Source organism: Hyperolius riggenbachi, chromosome 10 (genome assembly GCF_040937935.1).
Source record: "Hyperolius riggenbachi isolate aHypRig1 chromosome 10, aHypRig1.pri, whole genome shotgun sequence".
Lineage (NCBI taxonomy): Eukaryota > Metazoa > Chordata > Amphibia > Anura > Hyperoliidae > Hyperolius > Hyperolius riggenbachi.
In genome coordinates this window covers 91,844,401-91,865,182 of record NC_090655.1, presented here as the reverse complement: position 1 = coordinate 91,865,182, position 20,782 = coordinate 91,844,401, and the positions used below count along the sequence as shown (strand labels likewise).

Genomic DNA, 20,782 nt, shown 5'->3' with positions numbered 1-20,782 from the left:
CGCGTTTCACGGGGTACAGACCCGCTTCATCAGGCAACAGATAGGAGTAAACAACATCTGCCAGTATCATCAACGCGGAGCGCATCTGTCACTGGGTCTGTACCACGTGAAACGTGTTGAACTTTATTTGGAGTATCCAATAAAATTGGTTTGACTGAAAATCCACAGTCATGTGTTCTGCTTGGAGGAGGTAAGTCCACCACTACATCCTCTATTACCAAGATGGGTTTTTAAGTTCTTTTAGTGTTTTTTATCCTGTTGGCGCCTCTGTTGTCCTATTATCTTATTTGTATGTGTTTACATGTACAGTACTTTAAATTTAAAAAATGCTTGCGAGAACAGATATTTATTGGTTGGATTGCCCTGAAGGAGGAGGAGACCTTTCCACTGCAAAGGTCTCCTTTTAGTTGCCAACTTTAACTTGTTTTGTGTGATTTTTTTTTCTTTAATGTTCTATTGCCTTTCCAATTGGATTAGCTTGGAAAATAACATTAAGGCAAAAAAATTGCAAGAAAATTGTATCGCACTGTGTTTATATGCAAATATTTCTGTGACCGTTGAAATAGAATTTCAGAAATGTTATCAAGAATTTTCATTTGCATTTGAAAGAAAAAATTCCAATCTCATTAGTGGAAAAGGTGCACTCCAGTTTCCATTACCTTGGTGGGGTCCTTGTGGTTGGCAAAATGCAGCGCATGTAATGGAGAAAGGCCCTAAAAAATACAAAGAATAGCACCGCTCTTTGCTTGCTGTAATTTTACCAAATTTTTAAATCACGTTCTCCATCGCCCCCTTGTGATGTAATTTCACATTTGCGGCCTTATTAATAAGTACATGCATCATGATAACATGGCCCCTTAGATGGAAAAAATGCAAAGTATAGAATTTGGAGCAATTTTTTTCATTAGTTACATTACTGTCCAAATGCGTTAAAAAGACTCTTAACTCACTGCTTGCACTATTCACATAATTACCGGAGCGGATGCTAATCTACCCCCCAAACCCAAAAAAAAGGACATATTTAAAAGGTAAATTGATCAGATCTCTAGAAAAACTAAAAAAAATGCTGTACTAAAAAACTTCACTGACTTCATGCACAATGTGGTGTGTTTTTTTCAGGGGGCTCAGAGCTGTAAGGGGGCTCGACTCCAGATCAGGTGTTTTAGTGGTTACACTTATTATGGATGTGAAGATTACAATGTTTACTCTTGTTTTAGGACTCTTGCAAGATGGGCCCCAGGCTACGAGGGTCGCTAGGAATAGGCAAGGGAAAGGGTGTGATTATTGGGGGTCACATCAAAGTTTCGCTGGGGGGCCACTTATTTTGTAGTTCCGCCTTTTGGATGTGAGTTAGCATAGAGAAATGCACGGTAATGCTTTTCACCTGCTGATCCTTAGATATATACCAGTGTTCTCCCCAGAAATGGTTTCCATCCGGACGGCATGAAAAAGTAGCCAGGTGGAGCGCAACGGGGGAATGCAGGGTCGGTGCAACCCTGCTTACAGCTTAGGAGGAGCATGAGGTGGCGAGCCGATGACAGCCGGGTGCTCATCCAAATTAACCAGGTGGGGCGCCCGGCTAAAAAAAAGCCCGGGTAGAACACTGTACACTGTATATACGACAACCCTTTCTGATTACTTGAAAGTAGGCCTTCTCTGTGATGTGTACATGACCATTTCAATACTGCCTTCTATCTGTTTTATAATACTTTCTCATTATCTTGTACGTTACAGACACACGATGAGTTCATCATTACACATGTCATAGTACCAAAGCAGTCTGCAGGACCAGACTATTGTGACATGGAGAATGTGGAAGAATTATTTAATGTACAGGACCAGCACAATCTCCTTACTCTGGGCTGGATTCATGTAAGTGAACACTGCTTGCTAAAACACCCACTACTGACTTTATCATTTTAATAACACCTGTAGAGCTAAAAAGTCTTGAAAGCTCACCAAGTCTACCTGGCTGTAGATGGTGCCGGTTAGTAGTACATGATTTTTCTATGCTAGATAGTAGGTCATCTGGCTGCAGACAGTTGAATTGTTTTATGGTGCTGGACTTTTACTGTGACTGTTAATGGGTGGTTTTATATTATATCGTCGTTCTCTTTTTTTTTTTTTTTAGCAGTTAGCTTTTGGCCAGGTTATGTTAGAGTAAAGCGATGTGCACACTTTCAAGCTAATGAGAACTGTAAAAAAAAAAAAAAAAAGTCCAGGTACTTACTGAAGGAGAGGGAAGGCCCTGGGTCTTATTTACAGTGTTCCCCAACCCTGTCCTCCAGGCCCACCAAACAGTGCATAAAATATATGCTGTATAAATCCACAGAGGTAGTTAATCAGCTCTGCTGAGGCACTAATTACTTCACCTGTGAATGTTTGTGGTTTCCTGCAAAACATGTACGGTTAGTGGGCCTTGAGGACAGGGTTGGGGAACTATAGTATAGAGCCTTCCCACCCCTCTCATGGTCCCCTCGTTTAAGTGACGGCTCCCCTCTTTAAATCTCCCACCGCGGGATACTTCGGAAGTCTTTGGGAGCCCGAGTGCTCCTAAAGACAGGCGTCTATGGGGTGGACAGGTGTCTTTAAAGTGGAACTGTCAGGCATAAAATCACAAATCAATTCTTTATTTTATCTGGTAAACAAGTAATAAGGATGCTTCTAGGCAATCCAAAAGTTAAAAAATCACTATTACTTTTCTTGTTGATAAACGATCATTTCCCAATTTACCTGACTATTTGGTACATTGCCGCACAAAGGAAGTTGCAGGGCATGCTGGGTTGTCTTTTTTTGCTTCTTTACTTTCCTCTCAGACTTAACTAATGCAGCCTGATTGGCTGAAGCCTCTTTCCCTCCTGTTTTCCCATCCCACACCTCTGTTCCTCTCTAATTGGCCAATATTTCTTATGCTGAGACAATGCACTTTCTATTGCACAGCCGGGTGGGAGTGCCTGAAGACTGGGAGGAGGGCGGGCAATGCATGCATAATCAGGCAGAGGAGAGTAAGGGAGGAAATGACATCAGGATTGGCTTCAAGGTATACACAGTTAAAGGACAACTGAAGTGAGAGGTATATGGAGGTTGCCATATTTACTTCTTTTTAGCAATACCAGTTGCCTTGCTATCCCACTGATCCTCTGCCTCTAACAGCTAGACCCTGAACAAGCGTGCAGATCAGGTGTTTCTGACATTATTGTCAGATCTGACAAGATTAGCTGCATACTTGTTTCTGGTATTATTTAGACACTTTTGCAGCCAAATAGACCAGCAGGGCAGCCAGGCAACTGGTATTGCTTAAAAGGAAATCTATTGGCCTCCATATACCTCTCACTTCAGTTGTCCTTTAAAGCGGTATAAAACCCTGACATAATATTCAATAAAAACATGTTTTCCTACTTTTTATATGCCATACGGTTATCATATTTGCTTTTGTGCATAAGTATTGTTATTCAGTTAGAAATTACAAGTTCCCAAAGTACAATTTTTTTTTTGCTCTGAGAGCTGCCTTTGCATTTTATTCATAACTGGTTTATTCATCTTGTAATATAAATGCTTTCTGAGTGTCTGACTGTGTTCAGGGGTGTCTGCACAGTCAGAGAAGTGTTTACTTAATTGTATCAAGTGAGGAATGTAAACACAAGATAACATTATCTCCAGTTCGGATGCGTCCAGCTTTCCCTGCAGGGAGCTTGTAAATCCTGTGTTTAACTAGTTGAATGCTGTTCTAGTAAAAAAAACAGAAAAAAACAGACAAACTAGTGGTAGTATATAATATGCTGTAAATATGCTTTTAGAGCAAAGAACAATTGCTGGGTTTCATTCCGCTTTAAAATGGAGAATCCTAAAACGGATTTTCTTTTTTTTTACTATAGAAATATCACTAAAATCAAAATGTGGACAGTGCATTACATATGTTATGTAAGTATAGCAAGTATTTATCTACTTATCTACGTTTTTTTTCTGAGATAGTATGGCTGACAGCTCCGCACTTAAAGAGCACAGACAGGTGCTACTAATTTAGATTGAGTGGAGTAGAGGTGGACTTTTTAAAAGCAGAGTAGCAGGCCTTTGAGAGCCAGAATTCTTGCTGATTGCCAGGTGTTTAAATACTGTACTTATGTGCAGCAGTGCAATACGAATAAATTCTTCAAATATTGTTCAATGTGATTTCCTGATCAAGCCTCATCTACAATAGCTGGGTTAATTTATTATTATTGACCAAAGTGTTAATGAATGTCAAAAGTGCTCATTATCCCTTCACATTAATCACTGAGACATTGATCTCTTCTTGCGTAAAACGCTGAAGAAAAAAACGTGCCTGTGTTTTCAATGAAGTCAAATACAACAGTATACATCACAAAGGCCTAGTCCATAAATATTGTATTGCCACTCGAAAACTAGTGAATCATTTTTCTTTTTATAGTTCATGTTCTGTTAATTAAAGCTAAGCTCTAGGATTGCAAATTAACATGTTCTTCTGAATATTAGCACCAGTGCAGACACGATCTCTAAAAGAGGAACTGTAGAGAAGATAACATAATTAATAGAATTGCTTATTTTTTTACAGTACTCCTTTATAGATAGTTAGGGCCAGAGCAGTTGTGTCCGCTTTTCAGTTACACATCAATGTTATAGATGCTGAAAAGCGGACAGCAGCTAATACAGCTGCATTAGTGGGCTCAGGCCCTTAGTGTTTGCCTATTGTAAAATCGTTCCCTGATTTACCTACTGAAATGTATCACTGGTGGTGATATCTTTAGTTCTGCCAGAAGATGTGTTCAGAGTTCTATGCACAGAGGGAGATACTGCTTGCTTGGCAGTTGGAAAAAGCCGATATTTCCCACAATGCAACAAGGTTCACAGACAGTAACCTGTCAAGACCATGGTCATGACATCACACTGTGGGAGGGGTTTCACCACAATACAGTAACAGCCATACAGATACCCCTGATGAAAAGGCAAAGATTTCTGTGGGAACGGGTTTCCACTACTGATTAGGATGAAGTTCAATCCTGAGTTAAAGAGAATATGTACTCTAAAGTTCTTACAATAAAAAGCATACCATTCTATTCATTATGTTGTGCTGTGCTGTTTCTGCCACTCCCTGCTGCAATCATGGCTTGTAATTGCCAGTTTTAGGCAGTGTTTACAAACAAAAGACATGGCTGCTCACCAGCTTGTGATAGGCTCAGATAAGCTCAGTCTGTGACTGATACAGAGCCTGCAGGGGGCGTGGAGAGGGTGTGTATAACTTCTATCCTATTACAAGCAGAGCAGCACATTCCTGTCTGACTGCCTGAGCCCGACAAAGATGATAAAGGAAAGAAGATTAGATTATATACCAGAGATAATACAGCCACTGTGCAACTAGGAAAGGCTGCAGTAAGACGGACCACATTAGAACATGTATAGGAATTTATAGGATAGAAATAAGGCTGAACATTTTGTTACAGAGTCTCTTTAAAGTTTCTCTTTAAAAGCATACTTTTCACTGTCAGCAGTTAAAGGGATCCTAACGTTCCGGAACATTTCCACATGATAGTGATTTTCCAGTAGCAGGTTGATGTAGCGTTATAATGCCACAGATGTGCACAAGCTCACTAGGAACGTTTCAGAGACACCACTTCCTCTGCACCTTAACTATTGTATACACAATAAGGCTAAATCCAAGCATCATTAGGGCGTCTATTTGAAAAGGGCTCCTGGAAAAAAGGGCTCCTGGTGTAGCCCATATATACCAAATTTGGCTACAAAAAGGGTGCCTGGTGTAGCCCATATCCCAACTTCAGCTACAAAGGGCACATGGTGTAACCCATATATGTCAACTTCGGCTACAAAGGGCACATGGTGTAGCCCATATATGCCAACTTTGGCTACAAAGGGCGCCTGGTGTAGCCCATATATGCCAACTTCGGCTACAAAGGGTGCCTGGTGTAGCCCATATATGCCAAATTCGGCTACAAAGGGCACCTGGTGTAGCCGAAAAAGCTAGTTTTAGTTTATTTAAAAGGATGCTGTGATAGGCAAAATTTGTTGGGCTATAAAAGGGCTCTAGATATAGCTAAGAAAAGTGATTATTATGACCTAACTGCTCCCTACTCTCACACAGAACCCTCCCCTGATGGTGCCTAACCCCCTAGGTGGTGCCTAACCCTAAGACCCCCCCAGGTGGTGCCTAACCCTAAGACCCCCCAGGTGGTGCCTAATCCTAAGACCCCCCAGGTGGTGCCTAACCCTAAGACCCCCCCAGGTGGTGCCTAACCCTAAGACCCCCCAGGTGGTGCCTAACCCTAAGACCCCCCAGGTGGTGCCTAACCCTAAGACCCTCCAGGTGGTGCCTAACCCTAAGACCCCCCAGGTGGTGCCTAACCCTAAGACCCCCCTGGTGGTGCCTAACCCTAAGACTCCCCTGGTGGTGCCTAACCCTAAGACCCCCCAGGTGGTGCCTAACCCTAAGCCCCCCCGGCTTGTGATGCCTAATCCTAACCTCCCCTGCACCCTCGAATCAAAAATCTCGGCTATCAAAGGGTGCCCTTTTGTAGCAGAATCAAAAACCTTGTAGCCTAAAACCTTGTAGCCGAATAAAAAAATGGGCTACAAAGGCATGTCCTACTGTAGCCGGAAAAAAAAAATATGGGCTACAAAAGGGCGTCCACTTGTAGCCTATATCAAAACTCGGGAGCCCTTTTCTCCACCTTGTAGCCCATATTTGCAGAAATAACATTGATGTCTATGGAGTAGCCCTTTTCATACAGGCAGCTCAGGAGCCCTTTTCAACGGATCCCTCATTTCATTAGGGCCCGTTTCCACTAGATGCGAATTCGTATGCATTTTCTGCACACAGATTCGCATAGCAATATATTTCAATGGGCCTGTTTCAATCCTATCCAGAATCCAGAAAAAATCTGGACAGCAGTGCTACAATTTTTCTGACGCCGCATGTCATTTTTGTGTTCACGTTTTTGCGCGGTTTCCTATATGTCAGTAGGGATGACAAAAAAAATTTGCGATAATGCTTGTCAATCCTTCCCTTTTTTGATGCCTTTCCTTAATCATCAAACCATATTAACTAAAGATAACACCCTCTTACCTTATTCTAAGCAATCGCCCTCCTACCCTGCCCGGGACAATAACCCTTATTAATACCTAACTCTTCACAGCAACCATAATCAATGCTTTCTTCTTGTTACCATCATACCTCAGTGATTAATCTGAACTCCGGGAGCCAATATCTTGACAGTTGTCATTTCAGCCCACATCTGGTGCTCATCACTGGCGCCCAAATGAATCCCCCCATGTCTGAAATGACCAGTCATGGCTGATAACCCCCAGAGCACAGGCACCTGTTCTAATAAATCGGCAACAGTGTTTGTTCTCCATAATTAGTGCGCCAAACGAGGCTCTGCATCAATCAGTAGCCCAACAGTCTCTGTTGTGAGTCATTCCATTCCCATTGCCTTTCCCTGCATGCTTCATTACAGCACATGTCCTGTCCTCTCCTATGCCATAATCCTCCACACTGCAACTAGAGTATGACATTAAAAATTCACTTTGTAGGCGGTAGGGCACATACCTAAGGCAGGACTATCTACGAGCAGCTTATATCTCTGCTATCTCTGCTTCCAGACTCATGGATGGCAAATGTTAAATACTCCCAAGTATGAAGTGCAGGAAATCCACTGCGCATGGGGTCTCCTGCCCCTCTCAATCAGTCCATGTCTACAACATCTCACTAAAGGTGGCCACACACACGATACAATAAAATGATTCGATTTTACAGCAATTCGATAAATATGATCGGATCTCACGAAAAAAAAAATCTAAATCTTTTTTTTTTTTCCTTCTTAATTTGACTGAAAAATCCGGTTGGACTTCCCGGTTTTTTTTTTTTTTTTCGTTTTTTATCGATCCAGAATGCTGGACATTTTTCTTAAATTTTTCTAAAGATTGTATGGTGGGTGTTAAATTGTCAATTCATTAATATACACACCCTAGCAATTTTCTCAGAGTTTCCAATCATTTGTAATTGGGAAAAACGTGTGTGTGTGTGGTACATTGGTGATATTTTTGAAATGCTACAATCAGAAAAATTGATTGCAATTATTGAATTGAACAGAGATTTAAAAAATTGTATGGTGTGTGGCTACCTTTACAATCCACTTCTGGTGCTGTGATGTCACGAAATGGGGTGTGTGCAAAGGGATCCCTGGAGTCGTTATTTTAGCTACAACAGCTCTTGTTCTTGCTAAAGGTACATGACAGGTGTCTCTAGCTGTTTATGAGTGTGTTTCTTTAGTTTATACAGCAATATGTATAACTAAGATGTGTCTGATGTCTGCTGCTAAACTAATACTCTTTTTTTTTTTTTTTTTCTTCTTCTTCTTTTGCAGACACATCCCACCCAGACGGCTTTTCTGTCCAGTGTTGATCTTCACACTCACTGCTCCTACCAGCTCATGCTACCTGAAGCCATCGCTATTGTCTGTTCACCAAAGCACAACGAGTATGTCCATTGCCTGATGCATCTTCACCAAAAGACAATTGCTGATAAGAGTAGTACAGGCAGAGTGGTGTTTGAATAGTGTAACAATCGGTGTCAGCAACCAGAGAGAGAATCAGATCCTTGGCGATCCGCAGTATCCCCAAGAATACAGATATACCCGATTATTGAGGATCTGCGGAATCGTCAATAATCAGATACGTTTAACCTCTAGACACCTGAGAGAGTGTAAGTGTTTGGTGCAACAGTAACAACTCTGAGTGAAGACCACCAGAGGAGCTGGTGGCCTAAGACTCCTGAGGAATTCACCCCTGACTGTGGGTGATATTCCTGTAGCCTGTGGACCCCTGAGCGAGGGACCGAGGCTGGGGTTGCAGGAAGTCGTGTTGCTAATATAAGGCCTTGCCCTGAACTGGGCTAACGTAACACAGTAGTATCACAATTCTAGTCTTGGGTGTGAGGTCCGTAGTCACAACACCCTGGAACTAGCCTGGAGCATAACATAAATGATAATACAATTCCCTAGTCTTTGGTGTGAGGTCCGTGATCATCAACACCCTGGAACTAGTCTGGAACATAGCATAAAGACAATACAGTTCCCTAGTCTTGGGTGTGAGGGCCTTGATCTCAACACCCTGGAACTATGCTAGAGAATACACAGAAGATACACAGTATTCCTAGTCTGGGGTGTGAGGGCCTTGATCTCAACACCCTGGAACTGGTCTAACAAATAATACAATTCAATTAGTATTTTAAGCTATCAACAGAATCTGGCTAAGTGTGAATTCCCAGGTCCACCTAGTTCAAACACACTGTAAGGATCTGACTATGGTCTGAGTGCCTTCACGTAAGTGTTAGCAATGGCAGACAACCAGCAACTGACAAGCAGCAGAATATATAGTAGCTGGACTCTCAGCCCGATCCACTCAGCCAATCATGAGACCTGCAGGAATCAGCTGATCTTCCTGATCAGCTGACACTTCCCCTGCTGGTATAAAGGTCCTGAGTTCTGGCCCACGCGCGCGTAGCTCTCCATCTGCCTATGTGCACTAACAGACCCAGCCAGCCACACCAAGCGCACGCTGCTGCATGCAAACCGCTGCGTTGGACGCGGAAACAGCCGCTTTGCCGTCAGGACATGCGGCAGCCTTTCCGCATTCCACCATACTACCAGACGCGTGTCTATGCGTGCACACCGCCGCGTTGGACGCGGAGTCAGCCGCCTTGCTCTTGACACATGCGGCGGCTTTTCTGCGTTTTCTCACAAATAGTGCCCAGTTTGGTAGAGCTCGGTTATGAACTCCATCATGCTGGGAACACACGATGCAATTTCCCGTCCGATCGACGGGTGATCGGACAGGACGTTATAGTGTGTGTACTTGTCCAAACTGTTCCTCATCAATCATGTGATCAATTTTCTGATTGTAACTTCGCAAAATGGATCCCCTTCGCGAAACAGATTGAACATGTTAGAAATAATCGCCCGATACCTGCCAATCAGGCAGGAAATTGCATCGTGTGTTCCCAGCATAAGAATGAATGAAGATACAATTTGGTTGGACATGTAGCATGTCTCCCTGCCTGGCTGACATAATCTCGACTGTGTTCTCTGATTAAAGTGGACCTGAACTCTTGCACAGGACAAAAGGAAAACCCAGAGAAATGCACCCTGTATGTATTTAGAGAGAAGCGCCTGTCATCCTCATCTGTAACTACAAATTTAATTTGATCTCTCAGCTGTGTCAGTGCAAAAATTCGTCAGTACTCGGCAGACACAGCTAATAAGTCAACACAGGATGTTAGCCCTTTGTTGTTTCCATAAAAGCAGGTAGTAGATACACTGCAGGTTTATTGCAGGATTTGTATCAGCTGTAACAAAGAAATGTTTTTTTCAAAGGTTATTATGCTGTTGTGTATCTTTTAGTGCAGAGAGGAAGTTCTAAATTCAGGTCTGCTTCAAATAGAGTACAAGCAAAGAAGGATCCGCAGGCCAGACCAGATGGAAGAAAAAAGCTGAAAATTTTTATTTGAAAAATTCCACAAAAACAGTGCAATAAATGGAAGACAGGATAAGCTAACACGTATCGGGCTTACAATCTGCCCTTAAAGTGGTCTAACACCCAGCATTTCAACTTTGCTTTAAAAGATTGCTTACAGCTTATAAACTATTATGCCAGATTTTTTTTTTTAGCAGAAATTCACTGAATGGATTAAACATGACATTTTAGTGCTGCATTTAGCTAGAAATGCTCCTCCGTGCTTGCTTGTTTAGTTACAAATGTATCTATCTACAATGTAACAAACAAAGGCTTCAATTCATCAAGCATTACCGCATTCGGTAATGCTGAAAACAGCTGAGTTAACGGAGCACTTAAGAAAATGTTAATTCATCAAAGCTGTTACCGAATGAGAAGCTGAAATGACAGAGCAATGAGATAAATTACCGACTTGTGCTCAACACATGTCAGCAAATGTCAGTAAATGTTAATTCATCAAGGTTACCACATTCGCTAGCACATTCGGTGTTTATCTCCAGCTCTCCCCTGTCGTTACAGGCTTCGAAAGCCTTCTGTGTGAATGTTTTCATGATTAACAGGAGCAGGCAGCCAATAGAAACAGCCCCTGTTCTCCTGCAAGTGCAGCTGATAGGTGCTGATAGGTCACAGGCTTCTCCACACAAGCTTCCAGACCCCCCAGGCAGTGAGCAGAGAGAACGGTGGTGTAACCCTTTGAGTCCCTGTTTGAATATGCAAAGATGCAAGTGGTGAAATCACCAAGCATGGCATTTGTAATGTCTCCAGGAAGTTTATCTACGTTGTGGCAAATAAGTAAAATGTTAAGAAACACTGATGGACAGATTCAGAGCAGCAGAGGCAGTATAAGTAACAGTAAATATTAGGGGTGGGACGACGAATCCGGCGAATCCACGAATCCCTCGAATATTAGGAAATATTCGAGATTCGTGGACTCGAATCCCGACGCCATTTTCTGTTCGCCGAATCCGCCGAATCCCGACGCTGCATCGCCGCGCATCCGCCGCTTCCCCCGCTCGCAATTGTCCTCCTCCCGCTCCCCGCAGCCGCCTCCGCTCGCCCGCCGCATAAATAAGAGGAAGCAGCCTCTCACCTCCAGCGTGGAGCCCGGAGCGGCAGACCTCCTGCACACTTCCTTATTCCCCCTAGTGACCGCCTCTTACTACGCGTCATCAGTAAGAGCCGGTCAGGTGGCCACTAGGGGGAACCAGGAAGTGAAGGGAGAGGTCTGCCGCTCCGGGCTCCACGCTGATGCTGGAGGTGAGAGGCTGCTTCTCCTTATGTATGCAGGGGGACAAGTGGAGGAGGCTGCGGGGGCAGGGAGGAGGATATGTGCCACCCATAAGAAGCCCCCATAGCCTGCTATCTATACTGAAGCCCCCATACGAAGCCCCCCATAGCCTGCTATCTATACTGAAGCCCCCCATAGCCTGCTATCTATACTGAAGCCCCCCATAGCCTGCTATCTATACTGAAGCCCCCATAGCCTGCTACCTATACTAAAGCCCCCATAGCCTGCTATCTATACTGAAGCCCCCCATAGCCTGCTACCTATACTAAAGCCCCCCCATAGCCTGCTAACTATGCGGAAGCCCCCCATACTGAAGCCCCCCATAGCCTGCTACCTATACTGAAGCCCCCCATAGCCTGCTACCTATACTGAAGCCCCCATAGCCTGTTACCTATACTAATGCCCCCATAGCCTGATAACTATACTGAAGCCCCCCATACTGAAGCCCCCCATAGCCTGCTACCTATACTGAAGCCCCCCATAGCCTGCTACCTATACTGAAGCCCCCCATAGCCTGCTACCTATACTGAAGCCCCCCCATAGCCTGCTACCTATACTGAAGCCCCCCCATAGCCTGCTACCTATACTGAAGCCCCCCCATAGCCTGCTACCTATACTGAAGCCCCCCATAGCCTGCTACCTATACTGAAGCCCCCCATAGCCTGTTACCTATACTGAAGCACCCCCATAGCCTGCTACCTATACTGAAGCCCCCCATAGCCTGCTACCTATACTGAAGCCCCCATAGCCTGTTACCTATACTAAAGCCCCCATAGCCTGCTAACTATACTGAAGCCCCCCATACTGAAGCCCCCCATAGCCTGCTACCTATACTAAAGCCCCCCATAGCCTGCTAACTATGCTGAAGCCCCTCATACTGAAGCCCCCATAGCCTGCTACCTATACTGAAGCCCCCCATAGCCTGCTACCTATACTGAAGCCCCCCATAGCCTGCTACCTATACTGAAGCCCCCCATAGCCTGCTACCTATACTGAAGCCCCCCCCCCCATAGCCTGCTACCTATACTGAAGCCCCCCCATAGCCTGCTACCTATACTGAAGCCCCCCATAGCCTGCTACCTATACTGAAGCCCCCCATAGCCTGTTACCTATACTGAAGCACCCCCATAGCCTGCTACCTATACTGAAGCCCCCCATAGCCTGTTACCTATACTGAAGCACCCCCATAGCCTGCTACCTATACTGAAGGCCCCTATACCCTGCTACCTATACTGAAGGCCCCTATACCCTGCTACCTATACTGAAGGCCCCTATACTCTGCTACCTATACTGAAGGCCCCTATACCCTGCTGCCTATACTGAAGGCCCCTATACCCTGCTACCTATACTGAAGCCCCCTATACTCTGCTACCTATACTGAAGGCCCCTATACCCTGCTGCCTATACTGAAGGCCCCTATACCCTGCTGCCTATACTGAAGCTCCCTATACTCTGCTACCTATACTGAAGGCCCCTATACCCTGCTGCCTATACTGAAGACCCCTATACCCTGCTGCCTATACTGAAGACCTCTATACCCTGCTGCCTATACTGAAGGCCACTATACTCTGCTACCTATACTGAAGGCCACTATACCTTGCAACCTATAGTGAAGGCCCCTATACCCTGCTGCCTATACTGAAGGCCACTATACCCGGCTGCCTATAATGAAGGCCACTATACACTGCTGCCTATACTGAAGGCCACTATACCTTGTAACCTATAGTGAAGGCCCCTATACCTTGCTAGCTATACTGAAGACACCTTTACCTAGCTACCTATAGTGCGGGCAACTATTCCATGGATCGCACAATTCTTATGTGCAGGATTCGTTAGATTCGGGATTCGAAAGGTTCGAGATATTCGAGAACCTTTTTAGATTCGGATCCGGATTCGGATTCGAAGAAATTGTGGATTCGTCCCATCCCTAGTAAATATAACACGTTTACATGTAAAGGGATGTCTGGATGCCTTCTATTGTTATCAGCTTGTAACAACACAGAGACATTCCAAGCTGCTCTGCACCACTCTGCTGTTATCGAACAGCCTTTGATGAACTGAAGCCGTAGTACTTCGGTAACTTAACGAACCTCTACCACATGTGTGAAAATATTGATGAATTAGCACAGTGAAGTGTAAAATACCGAATGCGGTATTTTAAGGACTGGGATTTTGTTATCGAACACCCTTTGATGAATTGAAGCCTAACACTGCTCTGAGAGAACAAAGAGGGCTTCCCCGGCAGGCTTTTCAAAGGTCTATTTGTATTCCAAATAAAGATACATTTGTAACTACAGATAAGAACGGATGCGGATTCCTAGTTAAATCCAACACTAAAATGTCATGTTTAACCCATTCAGTGAATTTCTGCTTAAAAAAAAATCTGGCATAATAGTTTGTAAGCTGTAAGCAATCTTTTAAAGCTAAGTTGTAATGCTGGGTGTTAAACCGCTTTAATCATAGCTAAAATAGATCTGTCTAGAAAAAGGCTTATATGCAGGTGGGGGGAGAAAAAACCCCACCCACTCACTATATAGCCCAAACCTTTAAGGTACAATACATCCATATATACAAAAACATGTTACAGACATATTTAATATCAATAGTATGAAATTTAAGAAAATATAAAAATGTAAAAAAGTTACCACTAGAAAAATACATGAGAAATGCAATAAATGGAAGAATACATATAATAGTGCATACAATAAATGCAATGTAAAGGGAGGAGGAAGAACAACCATCTGCATGGAAAATAAGATCATTGCAAAAATATGAAAGGATGTATCCAGATGGTTGTTCTTCCTCCTCCCTTTACATTGCATTTATATTGTATGCACTATTATATGTATTCTTCCATTTATACATTGGGCTATATAGTGAGTGGGTGGGGTTTTTTTCTCCCCCCACCTGCATATAAGCCTTTTTCTAGACAGATCTATTTTAGCTATGATTAAGGGCAGATTGTAAGCCCGATACGCGTTAGCTTATCCTGTCTTCCATTTATTGCACTGTTTTTGTGGAATTTTTCAAATAAAAATGTTCAGCTTTTTTTTTCCATCTGGTCTGGCCTGCGTATCCTTCTTTGCTTGTACTCTTGGACTGGTTTGGCTTCCCAGATCCTGCACCGACTAGCTGGAGGTGAGGGGAGTAGAGCGTATATGAACTTTTCAACTTTGCATCTGCTTCAAATAGAAAGAGCTATTTTTAGGCCAGAATATAATATAACCAGTTCGGCCTTTCTGGACGAGCTTTCTCGTCCAGAAAGGCACTGCTACTTTCCCTGCGTGGTGCGCGCGATCGAGCGCGTGCACCCGCCGCCCGCCGCTAGCCCCCCGATCAGTGAATGGGAATATAATTCCCATTCACCGATCTAACTTCCCTGCAGAAATACCGACGCTTTCTATCCAGAGAGCGTGGTATTTCTGCCCCCCAGGAAACAACTCCCCTGCATTTAAGTTCCTGGATGCGACATCGTTCGCATCCAGGACTTTTCTCACGGTGGCCATCTTGTGGCCAAATAGTAAACTACACCCACACACAGTTTTAATTAAAGAATTACATTATCTTACATTTAAAATTAGCAATTTCCCTCCCACACCAAAAATTACCCACATACACTTTTCATTAAAAAAAATAATAAAAAAAATACAATAAAAAAAAACCAAAAACATCATAAATAGTTACCCAAGGGTCTGAACTTTTTAAATATGCATGTCAAGAAAGTATGTTATTATATTATTTAAAATTATAAGCTTATAAATAGTGATGGACGCAAATTGAAAAAATGCACCTTTATTTCTAAATGAAATATCGGCACCATAAATTATGATAGGGACATCGTTTAAACGGTTTAATAACCGAGACAGATGGGCAAATAAAATACATGAGTTTTAATTACGGTAGCGTATATATTAATTTCAAACTATAATGGCCAAAAACTGAGAAATAATGAATTTTTTTCATTTCTTTCTTAATCTGCCTGTTAAAATGGATTTAGAAAAAAATAATTCTTAGCAAAATGTACTACCCAAAGAAAGCCTAATTAGTGGCGGAAAAAACAAGATATAGATCAATTCATTGTGATAAGTAGCAATAAAGTTATTGGCGAATGAATGGGAGGTGAACGTTGCTCGGATGCATGAGATTTTCGGTACTGCGGCGCTGAACCGGTTAAAAAAACCTCTAAAATCACTAGATGTATTTTTAAAATATTTGTCTTCCTTTCAGCACTGGAATATTTCGACTTACGAATGCTGGCATGCTGGAAGTGTCTGCCTGTAAGAAGAAAGGCTTCCACCCTCACAGCAAAGAGCCAAGACCGTTCAGTGTAAGGAAATGCTTGCTATGATGGGTGTGTGGTATGTCTGTGCCTGGAGGAGGTGATTCTGATGCATGTTTAACAGATGATCAAAGGCAAAGCTAAGATGGTTAAAGAGAACCCGAGGCGGGGTTCTGGCAATGCAATCCACGTACAGAGGCTGGGTCTGCCTATACTGTCCAGCCTCTGTTGCTTTTTCAATCTCCCCTAAGTTCCCCCTGCGCTCTGCTATGCCCCGTAAATCACAGCCGCGCTGTGCGGGCTGTGTTTACCTTTGTACTATCAGTCTCGCCGCTCCCCCCGCCTCCTGCATAGCTCGGTCCCGCACGTGTCCCTTCCCTCCAATCAGCGGGGAGGGAAGGGACGCGGGCGGGGACCGGAGCTATGCAGGAGGCGGGGGAAGCGGCAAACTGACAGTACAGAGGTAAACACAGCCCGCTGCGACACGCTGTGATTTATGGGTGATCACAGAGCGCAGGGGGGCTTAGGGAGGATTGAAATGGCAACAGAGGCTGGGCAGTATAGGCAGACCCAGCCTCTGTATGTGGATTGCATTGTCAGAACCCCACCTCATGTTCTCTTTAAAGAGACCTCAATAATTCCAGCTTGCATGAACATTCCATGCAAATTGTGTGCAGCTTGGAATTGGGTCCTTCAAAAACAGGAGGAAGTTGATATGAAATATCTCCCAAAATGTCCTCACTGCTTTGTAAGTACTCCGCCCCTCCCTGGTTGTAAAATGTCTCTCTGCACTCTTTATCCTCCCTCTGCGTTGGGTATTTGGCCTGGATAATGAGAAGAGAGCAGAGCAGGTGATGGTCCCTGAAAAAGCTGTTTGCCGGTAGGGTCCCCCAGCCCTTCAGTCCAAATGAAGAAAGACTGGGTCTCGACCTGGTTTTTAGGCCAATTGGCCAATTTTTATTTGCAGAACCACAGTGCTAGAGCACAACGTTTCGACCAGATGGTCTTTATCAAGTGCTTCAATAAAAATTGGCCAATTAGCCTAAAATCCAGGTTGAGACCCAGTCTTTCTTCATTTGGACTGTTGTTGCACCCTTGGTGGATACGGGTGTGGACTGGTTGACTTCCTGGTGCTGTATTAAGAAGTGGGGTTGTAGCATCAAGGTTTTACCTATCCCCCAGCCGTTCACACAGTATTTTGAAGGAAGTATGCTCCATGCACTGTGTGGTCCTTCATCAAATTTTGCGGAGCACTCGCTATGCAATGCTGTAATTAGCATTTCCACAAGCCCCTGGTCCCCGCAATGCTATTGGGCGCTGCTATTTACTTTCACTGCCGCTAATCAGGTGCCTCTGGGTGCTGAAATTCACCTTGCTTGCGGCAGAGGGTGAGTTGAGGTTTAGGAGGGGGGTAGGTTTAGTCAGCCCCTAAACCTACCCGGAAAAAGGTGGGTCAAGGTTAGGCACCGGGAGGAGGGTGGGGACAGTGTTCTCCCCAGCCGGGTGGCATGAAATAGTAGCCGGGTGGCATGAAAAAGTAGCCGGGTGGGGCAATATGAGAGAATGCAGGGCTGATGCATCTGTGCACAACTCTGCTTATAGCATAGGAGAAGGTGAGCCGATGACAGCCAGGTGGAGCACCCAGCTAAAAGGGCCCGAGGAGAACACTGGGGATCATAGAGTTTCGTACCACCAGGGGGGGATTAGGGTTTGGCACCGGGGGGGTTATTAGGGTTAGGCACCACCAGGGGGGGGGGGGGTCTTAGGGTTATGCATCAGTAGAGGGAGGGTTCTGTGTGAGAGTAGGTTTAGGTTTATCCATAGTAAAATATCAGTAAACATTAGTGATATTTTACTATTGGAACCCAGCACTAGAATATTACTAACTAGCGCCAATCCCCTTATTTTCCAGGCCCCTTTTTTGCATATCTTCATGCACAAACTAGTGTCAGGTTTGAGAACTTTTCACCGGCCAATTCCAACTTCAGGGGGAGAAATCAGAAATCCAGACTGGAAGCACCCATGCACTGGCACACAGGAGATTGCATGAGAATCAAAACGTAACAAAGTTTAAAAAAAAAAAAAAAAAAGAGAACAGCGCTACAAATAAACATTGAATACATGAAGTATTTGGACTCCTTACAGAACACGAGGGAACCTTTTAGGCGTAATTCCCATTGGAATGTAAAAATAGAAAAAATATTTGAGGTTCGGTTATGGTTTTTATAGTGATTTTACTGATAAAATCCATACCATTGCCTGCTATGTCTTGGAGATCACCGCAGCTATATTATGAGGCTTAAACCATGTGTTCATCACAAACAAAAGGTTAATAAAACTGCCATGTGACCAGTGTTGCCAACTCATCCCTTTAATTACTGACACATCTAAGTTATACAGGTTCTGGGACTATTTGCAGATAACCAGTGCCTTAACTGCATTTAACAAGCCACAAAACCTGTATAATTCATATGTGTCAGTAATTAAAGGGATGAGTTGGCAACACTGCATGTGACTTTAGGAGATTGTACCGTTCATGGGTACCTTAGTAGGACGGTGATGGTTGGCGATGCACAAAAAAGCCCAAACGATCAACTATACCATCAATCAGATTAGGTACTATTGATGGTGCCGATTGACAAGGAATGATCGTTCAGTCAATCTGAATTGCAGGACATCTCTTTTAGCCTTATCGGATTACTTATCGTTTTCCCCTTTGTTGGTTACCTTGAACAATTGATTGCATTAATCGCACTGTTGATTGCTAAGCGGATTGTACTGTTGATGGACACCTAAAGACCCCAAGAGTCATTAGTGAGGGCTGGTTCAGATGGATGGCTGCGGGCGTCCATCCTCCTCTCCACCGCGTCCTGCACTGAGGGGAATGGAAGTGTTAATCTCAATGTGTTTGTTGACAATTGCGCATGCAACGCAGCCAATCTAATTTTCCGACACACTGCATGGAGCCTCTAGCATTGGATGCTTTCATGGTTCCGTATCACCTTAGGGGCTTGAAACATGACAACAAGGACCCTGCCGAGGCAGAGGCGAGAGAAGCTCCAGCCTCAGGGTGCAGTGTAAGAGGGGGGGCACAACTCACTCAGCTATCATTCCCCTATTGTGTTTAAAGCAGAGAGAAATAAGAAAAGGCAGTGGCTACAATCCAGATAACTAGAGATTAAAGTGTTGGGGGCCCTGGGGCACCTCTTAGTCTAATAGCAATCAATGTGTGACAGCTGGGGTGGGAGGGATGGAGGGGCACACTTTGGTGTCTCAGCCTTGGGTGCTGGAGGACCTTGACCCAGCTCTGATGACAACAGAACGACAGAAAAATGTTAAGCATCAGCAAAACGAGATGCCAGCCGTGTGAAACGCTCCTAAATTCCCTGCTTTAGAACCAGTGTCCTCCTTTTTCATTTATTATTTATGTAATTAAACCGTCTCATTGCGCTTCTGAAGCAGGGGTGGGCAGAAGTTTTTTGGTTGCGGGTCATTTTGCTGTAGAAGCCCACATGCCTGCTGCATCCCTCCCAACCTTCCTCCCATCCCAGACACTTGCAAGTGGGTTTTGTGCTGTAGTTGTAACTCACCCAATCACTCTTTCCAGCAGTGATCTCCATGGCCACAGCGGCATCATGTGACACACTGGTACGTACTGCCGGCAGGTCACATGACATTGCTGTGGCCGTAGAGATCACCACTGAAAAGTGTGGTTGGGTGAGTTAAACCTATGCGAAAGCACTGCACGCAACTTTGCAGGTGATCTCCATGGCCAGCAGCGATCTCCATGACCACAGAAGCTTTGTGACACACTGGTTTGTACTAGTGACAGGTTACATGATGCCGCCGTAGCCATGGAGATCGCCACTGAAGAGTGCGATTGGGTGTGAAATACCTATGTGAAATCACTGCACACAACGTTGCAGGGAGGGAGGAGAGAAACCCGACTCTGTATCAGTGGGCCAGATTCATAACACTAGTGGGTTAATTTGGCCGTAGTTTGCCTAGCCTTGTTGTAGAGCTTACTTTTGAAACAAACAACTATGGAGTACACCACCGCCTTTCCTGTGAGCTGCACCTCAGAGCTTCTGAGCTGAGAACGTTCAGGAATACGACTGTAAACGTTATAATCCGTGTTCTTGTTTTCAGGTTTGCAGACACGTGATTGTAAAAGAGGTGAAAATGTCCGTCCTGGATCTGAGGTGATAGTGACCAGCGGCCTCTGTCCATACATTTTTATTACGCCGTTTCCCAGGAATAACAAGTGGACTGTTTTTCTAATTTATCATTTTTAAATGTAATGGTTTCCTATTTATTGATCCTACGCCTTTTGGATTTTGTTTTTGTTTATTTTGACCTAGTACGGCCTGTGTGGTTATAGAAACAGAACCTATACCATCAACCATATATTAGATCGCCAGAGGCCTGGAATTAAAGGTATGCTTCAGTGAACAGTCCTAGTGTATCATTGTTTTTTGTTTTTTTTCTAAACTGTTAAAACTTTTCACAACAAACTGACATACATTAAAGATACATACCTGCAGCTTTTACTTTGGATACATGTGGGGAATGTCATAACCATGCAGGAAAGTGGAAGTCTACTATCTTATGAGGTAGTGTAAAGGGTACTTGTGTATGAGTCCATTCACCTATTTGTTTTACCTGCAGGAAAAGTG

General features: G+C 44.0%; 1 protein-coding gene across 3 annotated transcripts in view; it reads left to right on the top strand.

The window, feature by feature from the left end:
- Nucleotides 1–20,563, top strand: part of STAMBPL1 (STAM binding protein like 1) — a 107,489-nt gene extending 86,926 nt beyond the window's left edge. For all 3 annotated transcript variants that reach the window (XM_068258300.1, XM_068258298.1, XM_068258299.1), the window contains exons 8-11: nt 1,735–1,872; nt 8,394–8,506; nt 16,055–16,154; nt 20,256–20,563. In XM_068258300.1, the coding sequence (XP_068114401.1) occupies nt 1,735–1,872; nt 8,394–8,506; nt 16,055–16,154; nt 20,256–20,312 (408 nt within the window). In that variant the 3' untranslated portion in view covers nt 20,313–20,563. The remainder of the gene's footprint in view (nt 1–1,734; nt 1,873–8,393; nt 8,507–16,054; nt 16,155–20,255) is intronic.
- The last annotated feature ends 219 nt before the right edge of the window (nt 20,564–20,782 follow it).